The sequence below is a fragment of the Sitophilus oryzae genome, unplaced genomic scaffold, assembly GCF_002938485.1.
Source record: "Sitophilus oryzae breed Bouriz unplaced genomic scaffold, Soryzae_2.0 scaffold_1802_pilon_pilon, whole genome shotgun sequence".
NCBI classification, from domain to species: domain Eukaryota; kingdom Metazoa; phylum Arthropoda; class Insecta; order Coleoptera; family Curculionidae; genus Sitophilus; species Sitophilus oryzae.
In genome coordinates this window covers 208337-232566 of record NW_022146505.1, presented here as the reverse complement: position 1 = coordinate 232566, position 24230 = coordinate 208337, and the positions used below count along the sequence as shown (strand labels likewise).

Below are 24230 nucleotides of genomic sequence, written 5' to 3'. Positions count from 1 at the left end.
AGAGGTTTGCGTTTACAATGTTGCCATGTGCATATTTTGTAGAGGTTAGTAGTCTCTCCTTATTTCTATCTCATTAGATTTTTTTGAATAACTCTTTTGTGATTTAAAATTTATCAAGTTGTGTAAGTTCACCCTTTCCAGATTTGACCCTTTCCAGCTTATATGTATGTTTTAGTTTTACCAACTTTTCTGCTGTCTTCTGAGTTGCTCAGGCGTTCGCTGAGATGTTTAATTATCTTATATTTATTTTTCATTTATTATAATTACAATAATTTTGTGATTTATATACAATATAGGTCACATTGGACACCTTGTGGACCAGATAACTCAATTTCTTAATTTTGTAAGGACAATGTGACAAAGTGTATTAAATAATGGACTCTCTGATTGACGACAGAGCCGAGTAATCGCAAAGTACATGTGTATAAGAAGGGTTTTAAATGACAATGACAAACTTGGCTAATTAACAACTCTGGGTTTAATAAAAGAACCGTTTAGAATTTTTGGATCTTTAATCCAGTGATTTTTGCTCAAAACTACAGATTATTTGTTTTTCTGGCTTTGTCTTATTGACCACAATCTGGAGAAACACGAAATAATAAAAATAGTACATTGTTTTATTAGAATTAAAAATGATACTTTTTGTTTAGTTAGGCGAGGCAAAAAAGTAATTTTTACTCCGAATAGAACATGCTATTTTTTCTGAAGCGTGACAAATAATTTTTAAACAAATTTAAACGTTCCAAATAATATAAAAATATTTAAAAGTAATTCCTTATTGTACCTTGTATATATCGAGAAACTATGGTTACGCTCGTTGAATTTGACACTTTATGTCAGTTTAATCATATATTTTCGTACTTTTATGCCTAGGCGTTAAAATGACTTTTTATATTGTCAATCACGTCGCAAAAACTAATACATTTGTGACGTTTGGAAAAAGTTGTTTTTTTTCAAGGTCAAAAATAAAGCATTTTTATAAAAACTTTTCTGTAGGAATATATCAAATATTGCCGTATTGCTAAAGGAACCATTCAAATAAATAAATATGAGTGTTTCCCCGATTGTTACATAAAATTTTATATGAAGCAACGCGGATATATTTAAATAATATTATAATGAAAAACAAAAATTTTCATTAGACAAATATTGTTTTTTTTCTCGTCTAAAGTTTAATTTATATTAAATTACTTAAAATACTTATTTATTTAAAGAGTTTTTGCAAGATTTGCAAGAGTCTTGTAGCAAGACCAAAACCAAAACCGGGCCCTACAAGTCCAAGACCAAAACCAGGCCTACTTATTAGACTGCAAGACCAAGACCAAGATCAATGGAGTCTTGGTCTTTGTTTTGCATTTGCAAAATACTCCTTTACGTCTTTTCAACCGACAACATAATAAAAAAAACATTTCATCAAAAAACTTGAAAAATATATAAAAATCTGACTCACCTACAAATCTATTATATTGAAGAGAATAATCCAATACAGATAACCGGTGTCTCCAAAAAACCGAACGATAATGGAACCCGGCGAACGAAAGCTTCAAAACGAAAGAAAAATCACTGTTAAGCTGCGAAGATGTTAGAAAATGCGGTGTTCGCTGCACAAGATATTAAAGAACACAATTTGAGATCGACGGCGTCGGCCAAGCAGCATCTGTTAAGCGTCTTTACGTTTGACGTCATCGGGCGTCCAAAATTAGCGCCTTTATACCTCAATTCGCGGCATGAGGCCCGTCGCTTTTTCGAAATATTCAGAAACGAACAGGTTAAAATATGAAGGGGCGGCCTGCTGGCCAAATTTGGAATTTCCTTGTTTTGAAAACATTCCTTTGTCGGACGAGTAGGCTCGGCTTCTTCTATTGTCATTGTCAACTGAATTTCCCTGGTTCCTAAATATCTCCTCTGTTCAATATCTGGTTTAAAATTGCACTAGCATTTGCCTGCGACTTCGTTCGCGTTACACCTCGCATCTCTATACGTTATTATCAACAACATCGGAGAATTTAAAAACGTGTTTTACTTTTTCATCTTCTGACATGAATTATTTCTTTTTATTATTTTTTTTTCTGACTTTATTTTTTCATCTTCTAATAACCTTATGACAAACTTTGTTTGACTTGTTTCAACATTGTTTGAACTTAAGTGATGTGAAGATCATCGATATATTCATTTTTCTCCGAAGAGTAACCATAACTCCGATTCTGAATCTTTTACTTATAGAAGAGAGAAAATTGAATAATCAGTATCAGAAACGATAGAGACGTGGTATATGTCAACGGAGAAATGACAAAAAACAAGAATCTCATGACTGCAGATCCTATGTTAGCATGAACTGTATTTGACAAAGTTTGTTGAAAGTGCTGTTTTGCAGTTTGTTTGCAGTTTTATTGAAAATAATTTATGTTTATTACTTTAGCTTCACATTTCAGTTGTTTCTACTTTCTGTAATATCGGAAAATCATAAAATATATATGTTTTTAATTTCTGTGGGTTTCTTAACCAAGTTAAATTTCTGCTGTCAAACATTTCTAAAAAAATGCGTTTTACTTTATTTTTGTGTCGGTTCTCATTAATTAATTGAAAATGAATGAAATTGTATGTTCACAACATTGAATATATTTTAAACAGTGCTAAACTTTTTATAAAATCTCTTCATCATTTATTTTTGAACTGAAAAGAAGAGAGAAATTACAAAAAATCGGACCCCAGAACGAAGACCCCAGAACCAGTTGAGGGTGAAAAGTCAATTTTTTTACACTAGTGCAAAAAACACCTTGACATTTTTAATGACAAGTTAAAAAAAGAGAAAAAAAATTGTCAATTTTTGTAAAAATTTGTCAAATCCTGGAAGTTAGACCAAGTACTAGTGCTGGACACCTCGCAGCAACATTCCGGAAGAGAGTTTTAAGTGAAGAACAAGAAACCGAGACCTCTACGAGCAGAAATGAGAATAAAATTCAAAAGACTACTGGAAATGAAGTTTGTCCATCAATTACCTCAGTGAATTGTTCAAACTGCGACATTAAAATTAAAATCAACTCAAAAAAAGTTATTAAAAAAATAAAAATAATATTTGTTTATAGTGTCATTGTTAGTGGTAATATTATTCTGTGAATTACCTCAAAAAACTTTTTAAAAAACATTTAAATAAGAATTTCAATTCGATCGTAGAAAAAATGTTGTGTGCAACATGTGCAACAAATATGTTTTTTTGCACTAGTTAACAAATAAGCACACAAATAACTATGAAAATCTTGCTTGAGAGTGTGTCCTGGGGTTTTCCCATTTTCCCCACAGAATCTGCTTTCACCGTTGTTTCTCAGTTTCAATCTACTAAGGTATTCATTGAGGAGATAGTGTCCTGTAAAAACCCCGTGACAATCCGAAGATTGTTCTTACTTAAATCAACGAAAATCTTTGATTTTTCTCGGTCGTAAGTTCTGAAAAATTTCTTAGGGTGACTTAGACCGTTGGAGAATGCCCATTCCAGATTACGGATGGAGTCTTCCAGATTGTTAAGTTCTGCTTTAAGTTGGTTTCCAATTAGGAAGCAGAACGGTTCTGATACAGGTAGTGGAGTGTTGGATAATTACCTAGATTATTTGCTTTTTCATTAACCTTTATCCCTTGCTGGGCTGGCACCCAGAATAGGAGGACTTTATTTTCTTTGTCTAATTTGTTTAGCTTCTCTAGGCATTCTTTGAGCGACTTCGAATTGATGGTTACTGAGTTGATTGCTCTTACGGTTGCTTGACTATCGGATAAGATATTTCTTATATTTTTTATATATATTTATTTTAGTTTCTGTCTAAGATAAGTTGTACGCATCTTTCGATAGCGGAGATCTCTGCCTGAAGGAAGCTGGGGTAGGTGCCCATTAATTCGGAATATTTCATTTTCGACCTAAATACTCCTATCTCTGTTCCTGCTTTGGTTTTGGAAGCATCAGTATATCACGTTATGGTATGGTCCAACTGCTTAGCAAACGTTTCTCTCTTCCAATTCCTTTTGTTGTTCAATATTACAGAGAGGACAATTGATCTACTAAATTTTGATGGTCTCACAAGTTTCATAATTAGTTAGTTATGATTAAATTTTTATGATACCCAAACAACTATAGCAAATTAAAAAAATCAAATTTCTGCACTCGTGCAATAAAAACTTCAAAATATAAATCATTTGTATGCTGTAAAAGTTCTCAAATACATAATTTTTTTCTGTCTTGCCTTTCTCTTTATAATTGAGAAAGGTATGAATCACTTTTCGAACTTTATTTTTATTATCAGACAGCATATTTTTTATAGCAATTCTAGGAATGTCGGCTGCCACTTTTCGGATTTTTAAACACCAACAGGTTAATAGTTGAAAGGTTTGTGACTAAAATAAGCATTCCCTTGTTTTGAAACATCTGTTTGTTTGCAGTTATAAATAAGCGTTAAAATTAAATTAGGCGGCTTTGAGGAACTTACTGGTGGAGCCTTTGAGTTATAACGATATATAAATATACTATTTATAGAACATAGCTGGTTTTCATAACGTCAAGTCAAGATTACGTGTCAATTACAAATCTAAATGACTGACATATTTTATTAGCATAGAATAGCGGAAAAATACACCAGGAGTTCATTGTAAAATACTCGCTAAAATTTATTGCAGATCGTCAGATCTGATTTAATACTAAATTTAGAAAATATGTCAAAATTGTAGAGGGTCTACTAACAGTGTTTTGCAAGTCCAATATGAGCATATATAAAGAAAACAAGTTTAGATTTGAATGCTCAGCTTACCGCCAAAACTTACAATTGTTTTGAAGCGCATACGTTGTAGGGCGCTGCTATAGTGGTGGTTAAGGACAACCGCAAACAAGAACAGAAATAATTTTCTCTTATCAAAGTCAGTAAGTATCTTCCAAAATTATAAAATCTTTTAAAATTTTAAACCGCCCTCATTGAAAAAATACCGAAAAGTGTTTAAAGCGTCCATTTTCAAAGTCATTATTGCTATTTTGAGTTTAATTCAAATGTTATTTGCTCAAACCCATGATAATTATTGTGAAAAAGTGACATTAAAAACTTAAAAGCTGTATGAACTTTGCAGTTCACGCAAAAACCATCGTGGATCGTGGCATAACGTCGGTTTCCAATGTTTCGTAGGTATTTCATACATATGTCCTTTTATATAAAATAATGTTTCTTATATGCAACACACTGTATTTTATTTAAAATATTAAAAGAAAATAGTAATAAATTTGAATAAACAATATTTCGCGACATAATTCCGGAAAAAGCCGAACCGCTCCAAAATTATGAAAAGCTTTGGAGAGCGACCGTTGTAAGAATAGCGCCAAATAGTATTTATATTTTCCTTACAGGCACTTTCCAATATAAACTTGGTTTTTTTTTATCTATGAGTATGAGTCCAACAGACATTTAAAGGTGACTTAGACAAACTCGTTTGCAGAATTTGTCACTTGAAGATGCGCAGTTCTTTGCATTAGGCGATGATAAGACATTGCCAAAGTCTCTTATCACAAATTATCTGAAAAGATTGCAGAAGAATAGGCTAAAAACCACCTCTAATAAAAATCTAATCTAAATTAACATAGAAACGAGAATACTAATGCATTGTACGTTAAACGAAGAATTAAAGTATAATATACATATTTTATAAATAGTAGAAGGAGCTTCGTATAAGTGGATTATTTTCTTCTATATATGTTATATTTTTATTATAATACTTACAGTTATCGTAGAAGTTATCTTTGTTGATCGTCTTATACTCTCTCTAGGAGAAGTTGAAACTGTTGTTTGAGTTTTTGCAGTTGCAGCATGATGTGCTTCCATTCCAGATAGTAGCACTTGGGAACCTGTTAACACGTATTTATTATTAAATATACTACTATTACTATTCTAATTAACCAAGTTTTTTACCTATAAATTTATTTAAAAGTCCTCTAGCTGCGATATCTTCTTCCGAATCCCCTTCTTGGTATTCTTCAGTTTTCATTCTAGTAATTACATCCTCGGCTCCAGTTATTTTTGATGTGTTTGTTAAAAACGTTTCGCCAGTCCTGGACGTACTGCTTTGTCTCACATTAACTATGAAATAATTGAGGATTATGTTAAAATTCTCAAATAACAAACTATTCACGAGTTACGATAGATGTACTAGATTAAAAAATAACTTCAAGAGGCAAAAACAAACAAATTCTGACAAAATTAATTCTTTCAGTCAACGCTAAAACCACCAATAATTGTTCTTAATTCAACACAAAAATACCAAAGAAATATTTGAAGTAATTGTTCAGATTGGCTTTGAAACACCTTAAAAATTACTGTTTTATGAGTTTAGTTAAAACTTACCGGGTGATCCTTCTCTGCTGTCAGAGTCGCCTTGATTTTTGAAGCTGGAAGAACGCAATATCAAGCCTGCCTTTGGGTAGGTTGTTTGCTTCTCATTCTTCAAAGTCTCGACTGTAATTTATAAGAATATACATTTGTTTTGATTGATTAAAAAGCCCTACAAATGCATTGCAAACTAGCTCTCTTGTAACAGGAGATTATTAGTTGTATAAAAGACAAAGCAAAAAAAAACAAATAAGGAGAAAAAGCATTATCAAAAGTATAAAGGAATTAATTTTTACTAAAAAAAAAGGTAAAAATACAATTACTGATTTCAAAAATATATACTTTATAAGGTAGTTTTAAAAAATTAATATTTTAGTTTCTTAAACTATACAAATAATGTTGGACAATAATATATTCAATCCCATACAAATAGAAGGGGGTTATGGCTATAGGGCAGTACTAAAAAAAGTTTAATTTTATGGTTATCTCCAGAAACCCAAATATGTTAAAAATCTCCACTATAACATTGAATACAAGGCCTATCGAGAAAGTAAATAAATTTGAGTACTTGGGCATACCAAGCCAAACCAAACCTTCGAAGAATGGACATCATTAAAGGAAATTAGATATAACTTATACAGGGTGGTCCGAACTGTATTCCGGAAACTACGCCATCATATTCTACAGATAAAAATAAATAAAAAAGTTCGTATAATTGTATGTCCTAAAATGTTTAGTTTCGGAGATACAGGGTGCTGAAGTTTCATTTTTATTTCGATTTTTTCCAAATAATTTCTGAAGTACAGACAATATTTCGATGAAAATTGCTGTCTCGGAGTTTTTTGACATGAGAAATTTGATTTTGATATCAATATGCCTCCTATTTGTAGGTGGCACCACATACATGTGTTTTAACTGTTTTGAAGAGTAATAACTTTTCGTCCGTACCTGTATAAAACTAATCAGTAAAGAAATATAGATATACGAACTTTTTTACTTATTTTTATCTGCAGAATATGCTGTCGAAGTTTCCGGAATACAGTTCGGACCACCCTGTATATTATGAAAAAAAATGCATATCTGGGGCGTATATTGTGGAACAAGATGTATTCATGCATCTGTTGATAGTGTTGATCGAGGACAAGATGGCAGGAATTGGAAGGAAGAACATGTGTTAGCCGAGAAAATCAGACAGTAGACAGTGGAGTACAATAGACAGGAATAGGGAAGCAATGGAAAATGTTATCAGAACTATCCATTAGTAGATATGTATTAGAAGAAGAAGAAGTAGCTTTTTAGTTTCTTACATACCTGCATTTTCAATAAATTTCTCTGAAATGGTTTTTACAGAACTTCTCCTGTTTAATTTAGTACTTTTAGTTGTCGATTTCTCGTTTTTATCGCAAATTTCCTGAAAAATTATACAGTTTAATTGTAACGTAAAATAAAACAAATCAATGATCATTTACTTTTGTTCTTTTGCTGTCGGTAAGACTTTTCAGAGCAGGCGTGTCTTTGTATCCAAACTGTTGAGTGGTAGTAACACTGGCCACTTTACCGTTGGACAAAATCACACCTTCTTCATCCAAATCTTTTGGGTCGGTCGAATATTTCGTCACGCTTATCTGACCAACCGGTTCTTGACCATTTTCGGAATAATACTCGCTGGACACTACTGTTCCTTGAACTAAAATATTATTCATAGATTATATATTATGCAAAGGAACAAGCTGAAATTTTTAATAATGAACGCTGAACCTAAATTCAAAAGCTTTTCTAAAACAAAATATATTTGATATCCAATATATTGATATCCAACAAAAACTAGAGTAATGTACAACGAACTAGTAGTCAGAAAAACCATTCTAATAAATAATACAAAACTGGAAATAGTAGAAGAGTACATATATTTGAGACAACTAATACACACCCAAGCAGCATTTGGACGTCGGGACAACGTTGTGTCACGCGACCAAACGTTGGGGCGCAACGTCGGCACAACCTCGTGCCAACCCTAGTCTGCACTAGTTTGGAGAATAATTTTTGGGTGGAAACGACGTTGGATACCGACGTTGGCTAGAAGCCTAATTTAGTACAATCTGCAACGTTGTTTAAAATCCTAATTCACAGAAATACAAAACTAATATGGCGTCTAAGTCGCGTTTTATCCTAAATTGGGATAATTATAGTAAAAATATTATTTTTATGGTTTAGTTAGAGACATATGTCAGATGGCAGTGAAGAAAAACAAAACAAAAGTATTTAAGTGTGGAGGATGTTTGAAGATCATAATTATTGAAACACTTTAACCGACTCTGTAACTCGTTACCCAAGGCAAAAAAGTTAAGCGCAAACAACTTTATTGATAAATGTATTGTTTCTACTTTGAAAAATACTAATGGGCCTTAAAATTAAAGAAGTTTTAAAAATTTTTTTGAATTTTTTTTTAGTAAAATGAGAATAATTCATTCGCAGTCGAAAAAATTGTTTCCACGTGTTTTTTAGGGTCAAATATTTCAAGTTAATGTATTCAAAAAGCAGGAATTGCTATTTTAGAAACGAAACATTTTCTTATTTAACAACATGGCGGCTTGCACTTTGTTGTTTTGGAGATTAAGATGGAGTAGTTCGAGTAGTCGCATACTGGACTAATAAAGTCGCAGTTCGGCCTTAACAAGTAGTATACTAGTCGCAAGATTGCCTAATTTAGTCATCCTAGAGTCTAGCTTGTGCCGCCCTCTATAATCTAAATAAACGAGGGAGTGGATAAACTATCGGTAATATATGTCGATGTATATTTAAATTTAGTTTTATATGTACCTTTCTTATTTCCCATTTTAATTAAGTTTTTTTTTATAAAAACAAAAACAGCACTGAACTGTCTGACTGAACAGAACAATGAAGTGAAAATTTAAGATTTAAGGTTATGGTTCAATACAGTTGCAAAAAGGTAGTGACCCGACGTCCTACCAACGTAAGAATAAGGAAATCTAAACAACGTTGGAACTAGTAAAACAGACGACGTTTGCATAACGTTGGAATAGGTCCTGAAACTGACGTCGGAAAACTCTATATTGTCCAACGTTGTAGCTACGTTGCCCGAATCACCTAAAGATCACTTAAGCAAAAAGTTAGAAGACAACGTTTATTCGACGTCGCAGAAGCTTCTACTTTGCTGTAGTACAAGTCCAACGTCGGCACAACGTATATATATATATATATATATATATATATATATATATATATATATATATATATATATATATATATATATATATATATATATATATATATATATATATATATATATATATATATATATATATATATATATAAATATAAAATAAACGTTTAAATTTATTTTAATACCTAAGGTAGGAGCTAACTATTTTTTGTAACTAATCCAACGTTGTGTTTAGTAAACATGTGGTCGCAAGTCGTGAAAATGCTACTTGGGCAGCTCGGGATCTCTACTACCAGAAATCAACCGAAGAATTAAGTTAGAATAGGATTACATATGGAAGAAACTCAATCATATTCAAATCCAGAATGCCACTTTATCTAAAGAAGAAAACATTCGACCAATGTGTACTACCAGTCAAAAAAAAATCTCGTTATGATCGATCCAATGTTATTTGAATGAAGAATAGTTATGAAGAACAGAAATATCATTGCTATTCTATAGTACATCAACAGACCTACTAAACATATAAATGGGAAATGACGAGATGAGTAATGATGAGTAAATCTGTCTTACAGTTGATGCTGAGAATTCTAAAGACTAAAACAGTGTTATAATGAACTGAGACAATAGGTAAATGATTCTCACCTGTCTAATAAAAGATAGAATCAACTAACCTTTAGATTTAACATTCTTGTTTTGTGCTCTTAAAGCCTTTAGTCCAAACAATGGTGTTCCATTTTCATCTGTCGGTCCTACTCCATAACTTGATGTTATGATATCTGTCAATTTAACATCCTTTGCTGGACTGGTTCTTAAACTTGATTTCTTTGTTACCGTGCTACTAGAACTGACCTTCCTCGATGCGTTAGATGCGTTGGTTTCTTTGACGTTTTTCAGGTTTCTTTGCTTCACCCACTCCGGTTGGTTATCTTCTACTTGTTTCTTTGTAGTAGGAACCGTTTTCTTTAATGTAGTAAAAGTCTTAGATTCCGTGGTGGTAGTTGTAGTCACCCTCACACCTCCGGGAATTTCTTCTGTAGTTTTTGTCGTGGTTGTTTTGCCGGTAGGCGTTACTGCTACAGTTTTGGAGACCCTTCTTTCTGGACTTTGCCTTTGGGGAGATGTTCTTTCACGAACAGGACTGGAACTTTTCTTAATTACGTTTGAGGATTCGCTAGATCTTTGTTTTGTAGAACTGAACGAGTGATATTCGGATTTTTCGGTGGTGGATTTTCTAGTTATACTGTCTCTTTGATCAACTGAATATGTACGATCGGGACTCACACTTTTGCTCTTAGTAGGGCTTGAGCCCCGTCTTATTATCGATTTCCTATTTAAAATGAAAGTTTCAAATGTACCTTCAGTAATTAGTTTCTTTATTAAGCGTATTTGATTACGAATCTTCCTCCTTAATTCATAATTAACGACTTTTTCCAACTGAAAAAAACGAAATTTGTTAAATAATATATTTACTGAAAGACCCAAACAGTCTTACCAACTCCTCTAGAATTTCCAGATCAAAAATTTCTTCAATTTCTTCCTCAGTAATTGTTTTTTCAAAAACTGTACTACTGCTTCTTTGTTTTAAAGTACTAGATACATTATCGGTAGCTTTTGTATTTTTTTGAGAATCTGTTCTCCTTAAGGTGACACCAAATTTAGTTTGCCTGGAATCTGCCTGATCATATGTTTGAGATTGTCTGTTTACTAAAAAAAACAAATAATACTAAATAGACCTGTCATTTTTTTTTATCTTAGAAGTACTACCTTGATTAACACTGTCTCTATGTGGACTTTTCAGTCGTAAGCTTCTGTCCAATGGTTTCATATAATGCGGTGTATCATCCTCTGGAGATGTTTCGCGACTTCTAGGTTCCGTTGTAATTATTTCTGGAATTTTTTCAGGGGAGCTAGCTCTAAACCGGGTTATTTCAATTTTTTCAGGAGATTTTGGTCGTTCCGGTGATTTTTGTGGTGACTGCGATCTTCTTATTGTTGTTTCAACCAGTTTGGACGACCTTTCTATTTTTTCGGGTGATTTATAACGCTCCGGTGATTTCAATGGTGATTGTGATCTTCTTGTTGCTGTCTCAACTAGTTTGGATGATCGCAAGTTTTCTAAATAAACAAAACACCATTATTAAATATTTCCAAACTCTTTTAAAATGAAAAATAATACCTGATTCCTGAATAGAAGATTTCCTGATAGTTTCTTCACGATTTTTAATACTTGTAGATGTTGTCCTTGACTCATGCTTCTTCGTTCTTTCATCAAAAACTGATGGTCTTTTCAAAATATCTATTTGTTTTGGTTTGTTTTTTTCCACTCCACCATTCTCAAACAAAGCTTTAGCCCTTTTAATACTTTCTGTACTTCTAAGACGTCCACTCGTGCTCAAGATAGTTTTTCCATCTTCTGGAGATCCTACGCGAGGCACATCTCTGTTTTTAGTTCTGTAAATTTCGTCTGTTACTTCGGTAGTAGAAATACTTGCATACTGATCGGATTGTCTTCTAGTTGGTGTACTTCGACTTGGTGAAGGAGACTTCAATCTCTCGGGTGATACAGACGATGATCTACGAGTATAGGTTTGTTGTCTCTCAAAATGAACATCCTTAGTAGGTGATTTTCTATCAGGTTTAGTTTCTTCGTCGTTTGTTTTTGGTTTTATAGTGATTTTTAACAAACTTACAGGCTTTGTACTGTTAGCCAACTGCTCTGCAGTAGAAATGAATTTGGTAACTTTGTCTGAAACGCTTAATAAGCATTCATCTTCTTTCAGTTCGTCATCGACTTGGGATAAGTCTGGCCTTGTTCTTTTTGTAGCTTGGCTCGGCTGTTTCGATTTGTTAGATTCCTCTACGGAAGATTTAAATTCCTCCACTTTTTTCTGGATGTTTACATTAACCCCGTCATATATTTTAGAACTCGGTGTTCTTCCTGGAAGTTTTTGAGATGTGAGCTGCTCAGCTGTGCTAATAAACTTGCTGACTTTATCAGAAACACTCAAAAGGCATTCGTCGGATTTTAAATCGTCAGAAATCTCGACACTTATTCTGTTCACTTGTGGTGCTTTATTAACAGGTTCTTTCTTCGTTTTGTCAGCTGTACTCAGGAACTTATTAATTTTCTTATCAATACTGAGGAGACTTTCGTCAGTTTCTTCCACCTTGTCCACTTCAGATATTTTTTTCTTAATATCCGTAACTTCGGTTATCCTTGTAAAATCGTTCGTATCTTCCGATTCGAAAATTGGAATGTCAGATAATTTCTTAGGTTTTCTTCTTAAGCTTCCATCGTCCGGTTCACTTATTTGGTCAGGGTATCTTACAGGACTTACTTCTTCTTCTTCATCACTGGTTAAAGGTCTAGGACATAATCTATCAGGTGTAGGTTCTCTGGAAGATTTAGATCTTTGCAGGTTAACAACAAATTCACGATCTACAACATCTTCATCGGAAGCAAACGTTTTTGTAGTTGTTATACTCTCTCTTCGCAGTTGTTCATTAATTTGGCTTAGATAACTTTGATCGCTTGTCAGATCAATAAATGAGCCTTCAATACTTTCAACAGTTGAACTCTCTTCACTGTCAGAGGAAGCATCATCGGAAGGTTTAGATTTAGGGAATTTTGATTTAGGTTTATTTGTTGTTGTTTTAGGTTGCTGAGTTGGGGTTGATTTACTCTTAGGAATTGTTGTATCGGTTTTCTTGGTAGGTGTAGTTCCATTTACTGTTTTCCTTACAGTTGTAGTATATTTAGTTGTTATATTAGATTTCGTTACTGGGCTCTTTTCTTGTGGCTTTATATTGACAACTGCTTTTTTTGTAAGAGGTTGTCGAGTTGGCAACTCCTTTGGTTTACCTTTTGGAGTATCCCCATTTAGTAATATAGTTTTACTTACTTTCTTTTTAGTAACGGTGTCATCAACTCTATTTGTTCTCAAATGAACAGATTTATCTTCTTGCAAGTTTTCTTTTTCTATATCTTTTAAGGTCACTTTTGTTATAACCTTTGTCGTTTTGTTCAGAGGCTCCTTTTTGATTTTATTTGAAAATTTGTCTTGATATTCTGTTCCTCCAATAAACTTTGTTTTTTCTACTTTATATATTGTTTGGGGTTTCTTTTTAGGGGTGGATGCGTAGGAGATTGTTTTTGGTTCATTCTTTGTTACTTTAGTGGTAATTGACACAAATTCTGTCACCTTACTAGTTGGGGTCTTCTTAATAGTTGGTTTTTCCTTTGTAAAATCTTTATTAATATATTTGGTTGTATCGCTTGTAGTTTTTGTGACAATTTTTTTATCACCATTCAATAGTTTCTCCTGCTTCAAATTTTCGTTTGTTCGTCTGGAAACATTTTCAGTTGTTTTTCTTTGAGTTTTTTTCTCTTTATTATAAGTAGTTTCAATAACATCTGTTTCGTCTTCGGAAGTAGTATTGCTTTCTGGTTGTTTTCTTGTCTTATTCGTATCAGTAAATTTCTTGTCGGATATTATTACAGAAGATTTTTTTTCTGTTCTTTTTTCGGTAATTTTCTTAGTAGGTATTTTATTTTGGACTCTAGATTGTTTTTTCTCGTTATCCAATATCTCACTTTCAATCAGTTTTTGTGTCGCTTCTTTTTTGTTGATTGATTTTATTTCATCCCCTCTGCAAAGCTGACTAAATATTTTTCTCTCAACTACAGGCTCCTCAACAGGTTTTCTGGTTTCCAATGTCTGAAAGAATTTTTCTTCGACATCTTCATGAACCTCCTCATCGGTTGAAGATTTATCTTTTGATATGGTTTTACTTGGTATTTTCGATACTTTTGACACAGTGGGAATTTTCTCTTTAGGTGATTTTTTAGTTTGTAAAGGGAACTCGCTAAGAGTAGGAGCTGATGTTGTAGGAGTTCTTCTTTCTGGATATGGTTCCAAAGGTACCCTTTCTGGTGATTTTCTAACATGTGAGGGGAACTCACTAACGCTAGGTACAGATTTGGTAGGGGACTTTCTTTCTGGGTAAGGTTCCAAAGGTTCCCTTTCGGGAGATTTTCGTATCTGAGATGGGAACTCATTAATACTAGGTACTGACTTTGTAGATAACCTCTTTTCTGGAAACGGTTCCAAGGGTTCTCTTTCTGGAGATATTCTAATCTGTGAAGGAAACTCACTGACACTTGGCACTGATTTTTCTGAAGACTTTCTTTCCGGGTAAGGTTCCAAAGGTGCTCTTTCTGGGGATTTTCTCACTTGTGATGGAAACTCACTAACGCTCGGTACAGACTTGGTAGGAGACTTCCTTTCTGGATAAGGCTCCAAAGGTTCCCTTTCGGGAGATCTTCTTATCTGAGATGGGAACTCATTAATACTAGGAACTGATTTTGTAGGTAATTTCTTTTCTGGATAGGGTTCCAAGTATTCTCTTTCTGGAGATCTTCTAATCTGCGAAGGAAACTCACTGACACTTGGCACTGATTTGGTTGGAGACTTTTTTTCCGGGTAAGGTTCCAAAGATGTCCTTTCTGGGGATTTTCTGATCTGAGAAGGGAACTCATTAATAGTAGGCACCGACTTTGTAGGTGATTTTCTTTCTGGATAGGGTTCTAAAGGAATTCTATCAGGCGATCTTCTAATCTGTGACGGAAACTCGCTAACACTCGGAACTGACTTTGTAGGAGACTTTCTTTCAGGATACGGTTCCAAAGGTGCTTTTTCTGAAGATTTTCTGACTTGAGAAGGAAATTCACTCACATTAGGCACTGATTTAGTAGGAGATTTTCTTTCTGGGTAGGGTTCCAAAGGTACTTTCTCTGGAGACCGCCTGATTTGTGAAGGAAACTCACAAACACTTGGTACTGACTTTGTAGGAGATTTTCTTTCTGGGAAAGGTTCCAAAGGTTCTCTCTCTGGAGACCTTCTAACTTGCGAAGGGAACTCACTGACACCAGGTACTGACTTGGTAGGAGATTTCCTTTCTGGGTAAGGTTCCAAAGGTTCTTTTCCTGGCGATCTTCTAATCTGTGAAGGAAACTCGCTAACGCTTGGCACTGACTTTGTAGGAGATTTCCTTTCAGGGTATGGTTCTAAATGAGCTCTTTCTGGAGCTCTTCTGACCTGTGACGGAAATTCGCTAACGCTTGGTACTGACTTAGTAGGAGATTTTCTTTCTGGATAAGGGCCAAGTGGTTCTTTTTGTGGAGATTTTCTAACCTGAGAAGGAAATTCGCCAATTCCAGGCCCTTTCTTTGTAGGAGATTTTCTAACCGGAGACTCAGATTTTGGTTTTGATTTTGGGGATATTTTGCTTTCCGGATATGATTTCGATAAATCCTTTTGAGGCGATTTTCGCGTGTCTTTTGTTTCTGACGTAATTTTGTCATGTTTAGATGTTTCCTTAGTCGAGCTTGTTTTATTCCTGTACAACCTGTCTACCACATCATCACTGCTATATGTCCTAGTTGAGCTTTCCCTTAGGGAGCTTCTCTTTAAAGAATTCCTTTCCAAACTACTTCTACGGGTTTCTTGATTGTTATTTATTCCTAGGATTTCTTTGACTCGTTCCTCATATGTATCTGTTCTGACAAGTTTTGGCCTGTCAGAAGGAGTTGATTGCTTGGTTGGTGATCTTGGCGATTCCTTAACAGGTGACTTTTTCGTACTGGATAAGTCTGGTAATGGCGATGTAGGTGACCTTTCAGTAACTTTTTTAGTTTTTCTATTTATTTCTAGGGTACTGGGGCGTACAGTTTCAGTTGATTTTTTATCCACTGTATTAATATACATCGAATTGATCTTTGAATAATCTTCATCATTTTTGATATACTCAAAATCACTTGTAGTTGTGCCCGTTGGAGAAGGGCTTCGTGGTCTATATTTTTCCTTTGTTACCGTATTATAATTACTGGTATCTGTTTGGACGTGTGTCTTAGATCGTTTGGTAATTGTATCAGAATTATAATGTTCAGATTTTGTAGTTCTGGACACATCTCCATTTACAGTTTTCGGAGAAGTCTTAGTTGTTCTGTATGTAACAGTTTCGGTGCTAGAAAATTTGGTTGGTGTTTTTCTTGGGCTGGGCGATCTTCCACGATCAGGAGATAATCTATAAAAACAAAAAGTAAAATAATTATCTTTTATATGCAGATATTGAAAAAAAATCCTATATTGAACCTACCTTGAAGGATGCCTCATTTTTTCAGGGCTGCTCCTTAGTGAAGTGTTACTTCCAGTCCTAGGTGTACTTCTTCCAATTCTTTCTGGGGTAACTGACCGTAGTGATCGAGCAAAAGCATCGTGGGTAGGGCTGACTTCAACTGATATCTTCTTGTTGGTAAATTCACTACGATAAGTAGTATCGTATTGTCCTTCAGTAGGTGTGGGTTTCTGATCTAATTCTGATTTTCCAGGTTTAATTGGCTGACGCTTTTCTGGCTGTTTATATGGTGACTGTTCTACATTTTGAGGTTGCTTTGGAGCTTTGTATTGTTCTTGGGATTTCGGTTTGGTTGGAGCCTCTCCTACTGGTTCTCGGTGTTCTTGTCTGATATTTTGAGTATCAATTTCGTGTTGGCGTTCTGTTGAGATAAACTGATTGCTCGAAACTTTTTTAGATTCATTTACGTTTTGGTCTTGGTTGATATTGTGAGTTTTAGTTGTTTGGTAAATTACATCAGTTTTTTCTTGTGGAATTGATTCCGTTGTTACAGTTCGGGTTGTAGTAATTTTAGTAGATGTAGAAGTTGTATCCCCCGGCACAGAAGCTAAGTCAATCTCCTGTTGAGAAATTCTTTGTTTCTCGCTAACTTTAGAGTCTTGCTGTCTAGTTTCCTTAGAAGTTCTCGTTGATTGCTGACTGGTAATATTTCCTCTCCCACTAACTAAGTTGTTGTATTCGTTTACCTGTTTTACATTAATATCTACTGTACTTCCTGGCTCGATAACGTACTCTACCATTTTCCTGTCATCTCTAGTATTTCTAGTATCTCTAGTATCTCTAGTATCTCTAGTATCTCTAGTATCTCTAGAGCCGCTTGTCACATGACTACTACGTGATTGAACGTGTGAGCTACTTGAAGAAGCTTTCTGTTCTGAAACTTTTGTGGCACCAATATTGCTGTATTTTTTGTGGGTAGCTCTCTGTGTCGAATTCCCGTCTTTAGTTTCATAATGAGTAGTGGTAACTATTGTACCGTCAGCTAAAGTTTTTGTTTCTTGAGTTACCTACAAAAACAATAAGCATACAGTTAATCAAATATCTAAATAATTACTTGATATTCAAAAATCTTACCGTTGTTTTGCCTTCAAGGTAGCTTGGGTGTTTTTTCAAATCACTCGGAACATTTGTAGTGTACGTTTTTTGCGTTACAGATTTAAAATTATCCTCATTTATTGAATATGGTATTTGGCCCCTCGTTATAATTGTCGTTGATGAAGGTTGTTGAGTATCCTCAAACGAATTTTTGCTTTCCGAGACGTATTTTGAGGAAGATGAGGATTTAGTTGTTGAAGATCTGAAATTTGAATGCTCATCTCCGCCGCTAGCTTCTTGTTTTAGAACGGAACTGGAAGACGATCCTACTGCTTTAGTAAAGTTCTTATCATCTCCATCTTGGAAGACTGAAGTCTTTTCCTCTAATTTAGCAGAGTAATCCATTTTACCGTTGTCGATTTTTTCAGTGCCGCATGTTGAAGCGGTATGAGTAGCAATGTGGGTTTTCCCATCAGCACTTTTTTCGTTAGATGACGTTACTGACCACCCTTGATCTTGATGTTTTGCTGTAATTATAAAACTTGAGGAAATTGAATGAACATAAAGAAAGTTTTCTTACCAATTGTTTTACTGTAGTTATCTCTAGTAGGGCTTTCTGAATCCCTTACTTCTTTACTTTTCAATGTAACGTAACTTTGGTCAGTTAAGTTATCGGCGTGAGTGGTGGACATGTTAGTTTTTGATGAATTCTCGCTTGATCGCGCTGTTGTGGTACTACTACGAACTTCGCTAGTTACTTCTCCAGTATTATAGAAATCTTTCAGTCGATTTTCCCTTAATTTATACATGTGAGCCCTAATTTCTTTCTTTTTTCCAAAGTCGTCAGTTTCTTGCCACTGAAAGAATATTTTAACACAAAATAAGTTTCCTTATAATTATTAATTCTCTTAATAATATATATATGAGAACCTACAGGGTTTAGACATTATTACTTATTATGGATTTCAATGCTAATTAAATGATTTCTTTCATTATGACGTGTATTCTTAAAATATTAATTACGGATTTAGAATCATATTAGATGCAATTGCAAATGTTAAAAAAAATAAATGGTGGGTTAAATTATAGTTTAATAATTGTATTATTGTTAATATTACTAACATACTATATTAGTTGTGAAGACATTAGTAATGTTACCATTTTTCGCAATACCTCTTCATCTTGAACTTTGGCTACGTCTACAGTTTCGGCCGACATGGCCTAAACACTGCAAGTCTGAAAAAAATATTATAATTAATAAAATGGTCTGCATAATTTCAAAATATTCTCTAAAATTTCTTGTATATGTTATATATTCTTTCATAATCTTAGTACGCTCATATCTAACTTGCATATTAATTTAAATTAATGAAATAGAAGAAGTACTTGATGCAATCAACAAATAGTCATTGCAAAGTTCAGTACATTACTACCACTAATTTTAAAGGCTTATGTTTTATTCAGAACCTCGCAATTAGTGGAATAAATTAGTAGTTTCAATTAGCCGTAGAAGTTTGTTTGCCTAATTTTAATGTAAGCATTCAGAACGTCATAATTAGTTGTAGTAATTTTCAATTAGTGGAAGAAGTTAACAAACTTTTGACTTTTCCACTAATTATACTTCAAAATTTGCGAGGAATGTCATTTTGGCCTTTGATTATCACCCGTCAACAAAAATTTTGGTTAGAAATCAAAAGTTTATTGTTTTATAAGCTAAATATTATGCTTTTTCTATGGATACAACCAAAGATATTTAAACTCGGAAGATACAATGATCCATTCATAAAACGCTCTAAAGCTTCATCACACATTGGGTTGCAAAAATCAACGAGTGCAAGAGAGAATGGATAGAGAAGGAAATAGGGGTATCTGCTCGATGGCAACAATGTAGTTGTGTACAAAGATTAGACGTTTGAGGTCAATTTCCATTGGCGTGCCGATCGACCGACAGTATTTTAAGGAAATTAAAATAATTGTTTAATAAATTAAAATAAAATAATAATAAAACTTACATCTTACATATTTGTCGCTTTGTAAAAAAAATAAGTTGAGGGAGGATAGCGAAATGAAATAAAAACTGGCATAATTTTTTATTATAAGATGGCTTTTCACATAAGAATAACGATTAAAAAAAATAATAAGCGTTTTTTACTTTATTTTATTAAAATTTGAAAATTTTATCTAGTTCTCCAAAATAGATAATAATCTATATTGTCACGTACTCCCACATTTTCAGCGCCATGATGTCACACCGGAGAACGGATTTATTAAAATAACATTAGTCTTTATTAATTCTGACCACTATATTTACCATTTACGGCTGATTTATGGTTATTTTTATGAATTTTTAAGCGACGACCAGCTTTGATTGGCGCTGCATTTCACGGGCGCGTGGGTTATTTATAATTTTAACATTTTGATTAGTCAATTAGTTAATTTTAGCGAAATATTATTCCCAACTATATATAACTTAATTAGATTGTTTATCAGTTATATTAAAATATTTATTGAGTTTCGCTATTTTTTAATTAATTTAGAGTATTCTACTGAGATGCTACCACTTAATAGAGACTTGAAAAATGGCTTCAAAATAGTCATTACTGTAAGTTGATTACTCAGAATACTGTGAAGATGATAAATTAATTTGTTAATAGCATTTTACAAATAAATAATTTTGTTAGGGGTACTATAAAGAGAGTATCTCAATATGTGAGGGAGGCTATAATGGCTATTAAATTGTTGGAACTGTAGGATTTAAGAAGATGTTCAAATATTCCTCCATCGACTGCTAGACAATAACCCAGGCGATCATAAAATTCTCTTCTTACATTCGCTAGTCGGTAAACAGAAATTCTATTGCATTCGGCAGAAATAGCATTTTTAACTCGTCTAGATTTGGGTATTTTTTATCCTTGTATATCCTGTTTTTAAATGGCCCCAGAGAAAGAAATCATTTGGCGAAATATCAAGAGACCTTGCTGGCCAATTTACTGTATGATTTAGGCCAATAACGTTTCCGTTAAAACTATTGTCTAAATATTCCCGAACAGCCAGGGTACTATGTGCCGGGCAGATATCCATTTGGTTCCAAACTTCCTGATTTTCCCTAGAGGCATCATGTAAAGCAGGTAAAATATGATTTTCGAGTAGTTCCAAATAATATTCTGCATTTAAATTTCGCGTAAGAAATAATGACCCGATAATATTGTGTCCGAATATCCCTGCCCAAACACTTACTTTCTGTGGATATTGCGTCCTTGTTTCGACAAACCTGTGTTGGTTTTCTTTGTTCCAATATCGATAATTTTGAACATTGGGTTCATTGTTTAAGGTAAACGTGCATTCGTCAGTGAAACATATGTTTTTTAAAAATTCCCTATCCGTGTTTGCTCTTTCCATCATATCAAAACAAAACGCCTGCCGCCGTATTTCATCCCCATCTCGTAGCTCTTGGTGCTTTTCATATTTGAAGGAATAGTATTTATGTCGTTTCAAAATTTGAAACGCTGTAGTGTGATCTATTCCTATTTCACCCTCAAGTTTCCTTGTGCTGATCTTTCCATCGTTCTCTTCCACGCACAATAAAACTTCCAAGTCGGTATCATTTCTTGCATCTTCTCTTTGTTCCTGTCTTGCTTCACATCTGCAGTTATTTATTAGGGTACCTTTGGTCTCAAATCTCTGGATATTCCTTGCGATTGTAGATTTTCCAGGTATCGGTCTATTCGGAGAGAGCAGCAAACATGTCCGACACCTTTTGATAACTATTTCCTTGATAATACATTTAATCATCAATATTTTTTCTTCGGTAGTGTAATTCATGGCTAATATTTTCGATGTAGGTATGAGTTTTTAATAATAATAATAAAGCACTAAATAGATAAATTTCTGAAATGACAACTTCATTTGACAGTTATCTTTTACCTTGACTGGTGCTCATAAGTAAATACAGGGCCATAAGAAAGGAGAAATATTTGAAAAGAAATCGGTGATAACTCGTAAACGGGCTAATCAAAAATATCTAAAGTTATTCTTTTGAATGTGGATTTTAGTGCTCTTCAATAAACCTAAATCGAACTATTCTCTAAAATAATTAGGGAAGCCAATAATTAACCCCATTAAAATTTACATGGGATTTCCTATGTCCCGCTCGACGATGCAACACCCGGTATTTTAAATAATTTCATTTGAAATACTTACCCACATCAGATTATTTTGGACTTATTTGAAAAAGGGTAAAGAGAAAATGTGTGTTTTTTTTTATCGAGATCTACCAGCCCAGAAAATATGTATTTGCACTTATTTAAGACTCACCCTGTATAAATAATTTAGATTTTTTATCAGATATTATATAAATATTTGATAAAAATACAGATAAATTTGATAGAATACAAATTGATAAATCTAATTTTGATATAAAGTAATATTGTATTAAATTCTTCTTTTTAATTCTTTTCTATAAAACAAAACAAACCTAGTAAATATCTATTAAAATTTTCAGAATCTAGTCTTAATTTAACATCCAGTGCTTCATATTTTTGAACATGTGTATTTTTACTTTCAATGTCCCAAAAATAATTTGAAATATCAGCGACGACCCCGCCAAAATCAGAAAAAAAATGGTATATAACTTTCAACCAAAACCTATTTATCCCAATTGGGTAGAAGGCTTATGGCCATATATGGGTGCAAGTTAGCACTGATCTCGATCTTATGTAACCATATTCAATGTTGTCTCTCGCATGTGGTAGCGTTCGGAAACGGTATGTACAGGGTATTGCGTTTTCGGTGAAAGCACCAGCGGAATATAATTTATCTTTGTTTGAAAATAATTGGTTAATATTCAATTTCTTTTTGGTTGGGTCTGTTTGTTTCAAAACAATTCCATATATAATAAAGTAGAAAATTAATTCCCATTTTATTAAAATATGTATACAGTATGTGCCCGGATTGTCTTTACAAGAGGCACAAAACTGTTTTATTATTGACATTTAGAGGATATTGCATTCTTTATAAAAAATGTAGCTTCTTCTAAAATTATTAATCCTGTTTATACTTTCCTAAATTTCCAACAAGAACAATGTTTTGTGTGTAATAAGACGCGTTGAAAGATAAAACGGTAATATCTATTAATTTTTTGGTAAATGTTAAAATCTTTCGAATTGTGGACTTTTTGACAAACAACGTTGCTTTAAACTGAGGCATCCTTAATTAAACACGATTAAAGTGAAAAGAAATAGATGTAGGAAAAACAATAAATACTCCTACTACATATTTTAACAATATTTATTGTGCAAAACTTCCAGAAACCTTATATTGTCTTATTTTTGGATAAACATCCTTCAGCCCTTCAATCGACGAAATTTGACTGTAAAATCCTTCATATTGAAGAAAATCCTTCAATTCTGGCAACACTGTCCACTTGACTAACACCTAACACCACCCTGTAGTTTTCTAAGTTATTAAAAACTTTTTTTTTGGTAAGTACAGATACAGGGTGGCGCCTCTCATACGAAGCGGAGGCTCCAAGAAGAACGAAAAGTTTCTATTGAAATGAAATTTTGTGATTACCTGTAGATATTCTGTGCCTGTAGGCTAATTTGGAGCATTTCTTAAAAATATAGAGTTCTACAGGGTATCGCCAAAAAAAGTTACACATTAAAGTTTTGTTTTTGTAATGGAACACCCTATATATTAATCCATTTTCGGATTCTATGAGAAAAATAAAGATAAGTTCCATAGAGAAATATATGACTAAAATGCAAAGTTTTTAACATATTTAACATTTTCAAAAAATAAAGAATACTTTTAAACTGGAATTTTCCCGGTATAGCCTAATATGTAGTTAAAATAACTAATATACTTTAATCAAATTAAAACTTGACCCAAAAAGTTATACAGGGTGAGACAAAATTAATATTGAACTTTGGTCATCTTTAAAAGCAAGTTACTCTCTTATTTTAAATGGAACACCCAGTATATTATTCCGATATTCAATCGTGCATTAATGTCTCTTCAAAATACTACTAAGGTTGCCTACCCATCCAACAAAGATTTTTCTATTTAGATATTTTCATTTTTATGATTTAGTGTCAGTAGATTTACTTTGTTGGTAGTTTGTATTTTTCATTAGGTAAATATGGCTGTGTGTTCATGAATAGTTAACTAAATTAAAATTAGCAAGAGTGTAAACATCTCTCAACGTGATTGATTTTTTAAATAAAACTTTTTTTGCCTTTTTTCACATGAATTTCTCTATTTTCTTTTATTTAATTTACAAAATAAATTTAGAAATAATACATATATTTGTATATTTATGTGTTTATAAATAAATATCTGATAAAATAGTAGCAAAAATTGTATAAACTTACTTATATTTTATTAGAAAAATATTTTAATAAAATAAAATATGTCGATTCTGACTCAACATATTTCTGTAGGCGATCGAGAACTGGTTTATC

At 33.2% G+C, this 24230-nt stretch overlaps 1 protein-coding gene across 1 annotated transcript in view; it reads right to left on the bottom strand.

The window, feature by feature from the left end:
* LOC115883026 (serine-rich adhesin for platelets-like) overlaps window positions 1-24230 on the bottom strand; it is a 58617-nt gene that overhangs the window by 22644 nt on the left and 11743 nt on the right. Inside the window, exons 2-15 of the mRNA XM_030901298.1 lie at window positions 18928-19005; window positions 18350-18626; window positions 17809-18296; window positions 17531-17741; window positions 16696-17485; window positions 11714-16623; window positions 11302-11652; window positions 11030-11241; window positions 10209-10971; window positions 7820-8037; window positions 7662-7761; window positions 6366-6476; window positions 5934-6101; window positions 5783-5869 (exon numbers count right to left, since the gene is read on the bottom strand). Of these exons, the coding sequence (XP_030757158.1) occupies window positions 5783-5869; window positions 5934-6101; window positions 6366-6476; window positions 7662-7761; window positions 7820-8037; window positions 10209-10971; window positions 11030-11241; window positions 11302-11652; window positions 11714-16623; window positions 16696-17485; window positions 17531-17741; window positions 17809-18296; window positions 18350-18626; window positions 18928-18987 (8746 nt within the window). The 5' untranslated portion in view covers window positions 18988-19005. The remainder of the gene's footprint in view (window positions 1-5782; window positions 5870-5933; window positions 6102-6365; window positions 6477-7661; window positions 7762-7819; window positions 8038-10208; window positions 10972-11029; window positions 11242-11301; window positions 11653-11713; window positions 16624-16695; window positions 17486-17530; window positions 17742-17808; window positions 18297-18349; window positions 18627-18927; window positions 19006-24230) is intronic.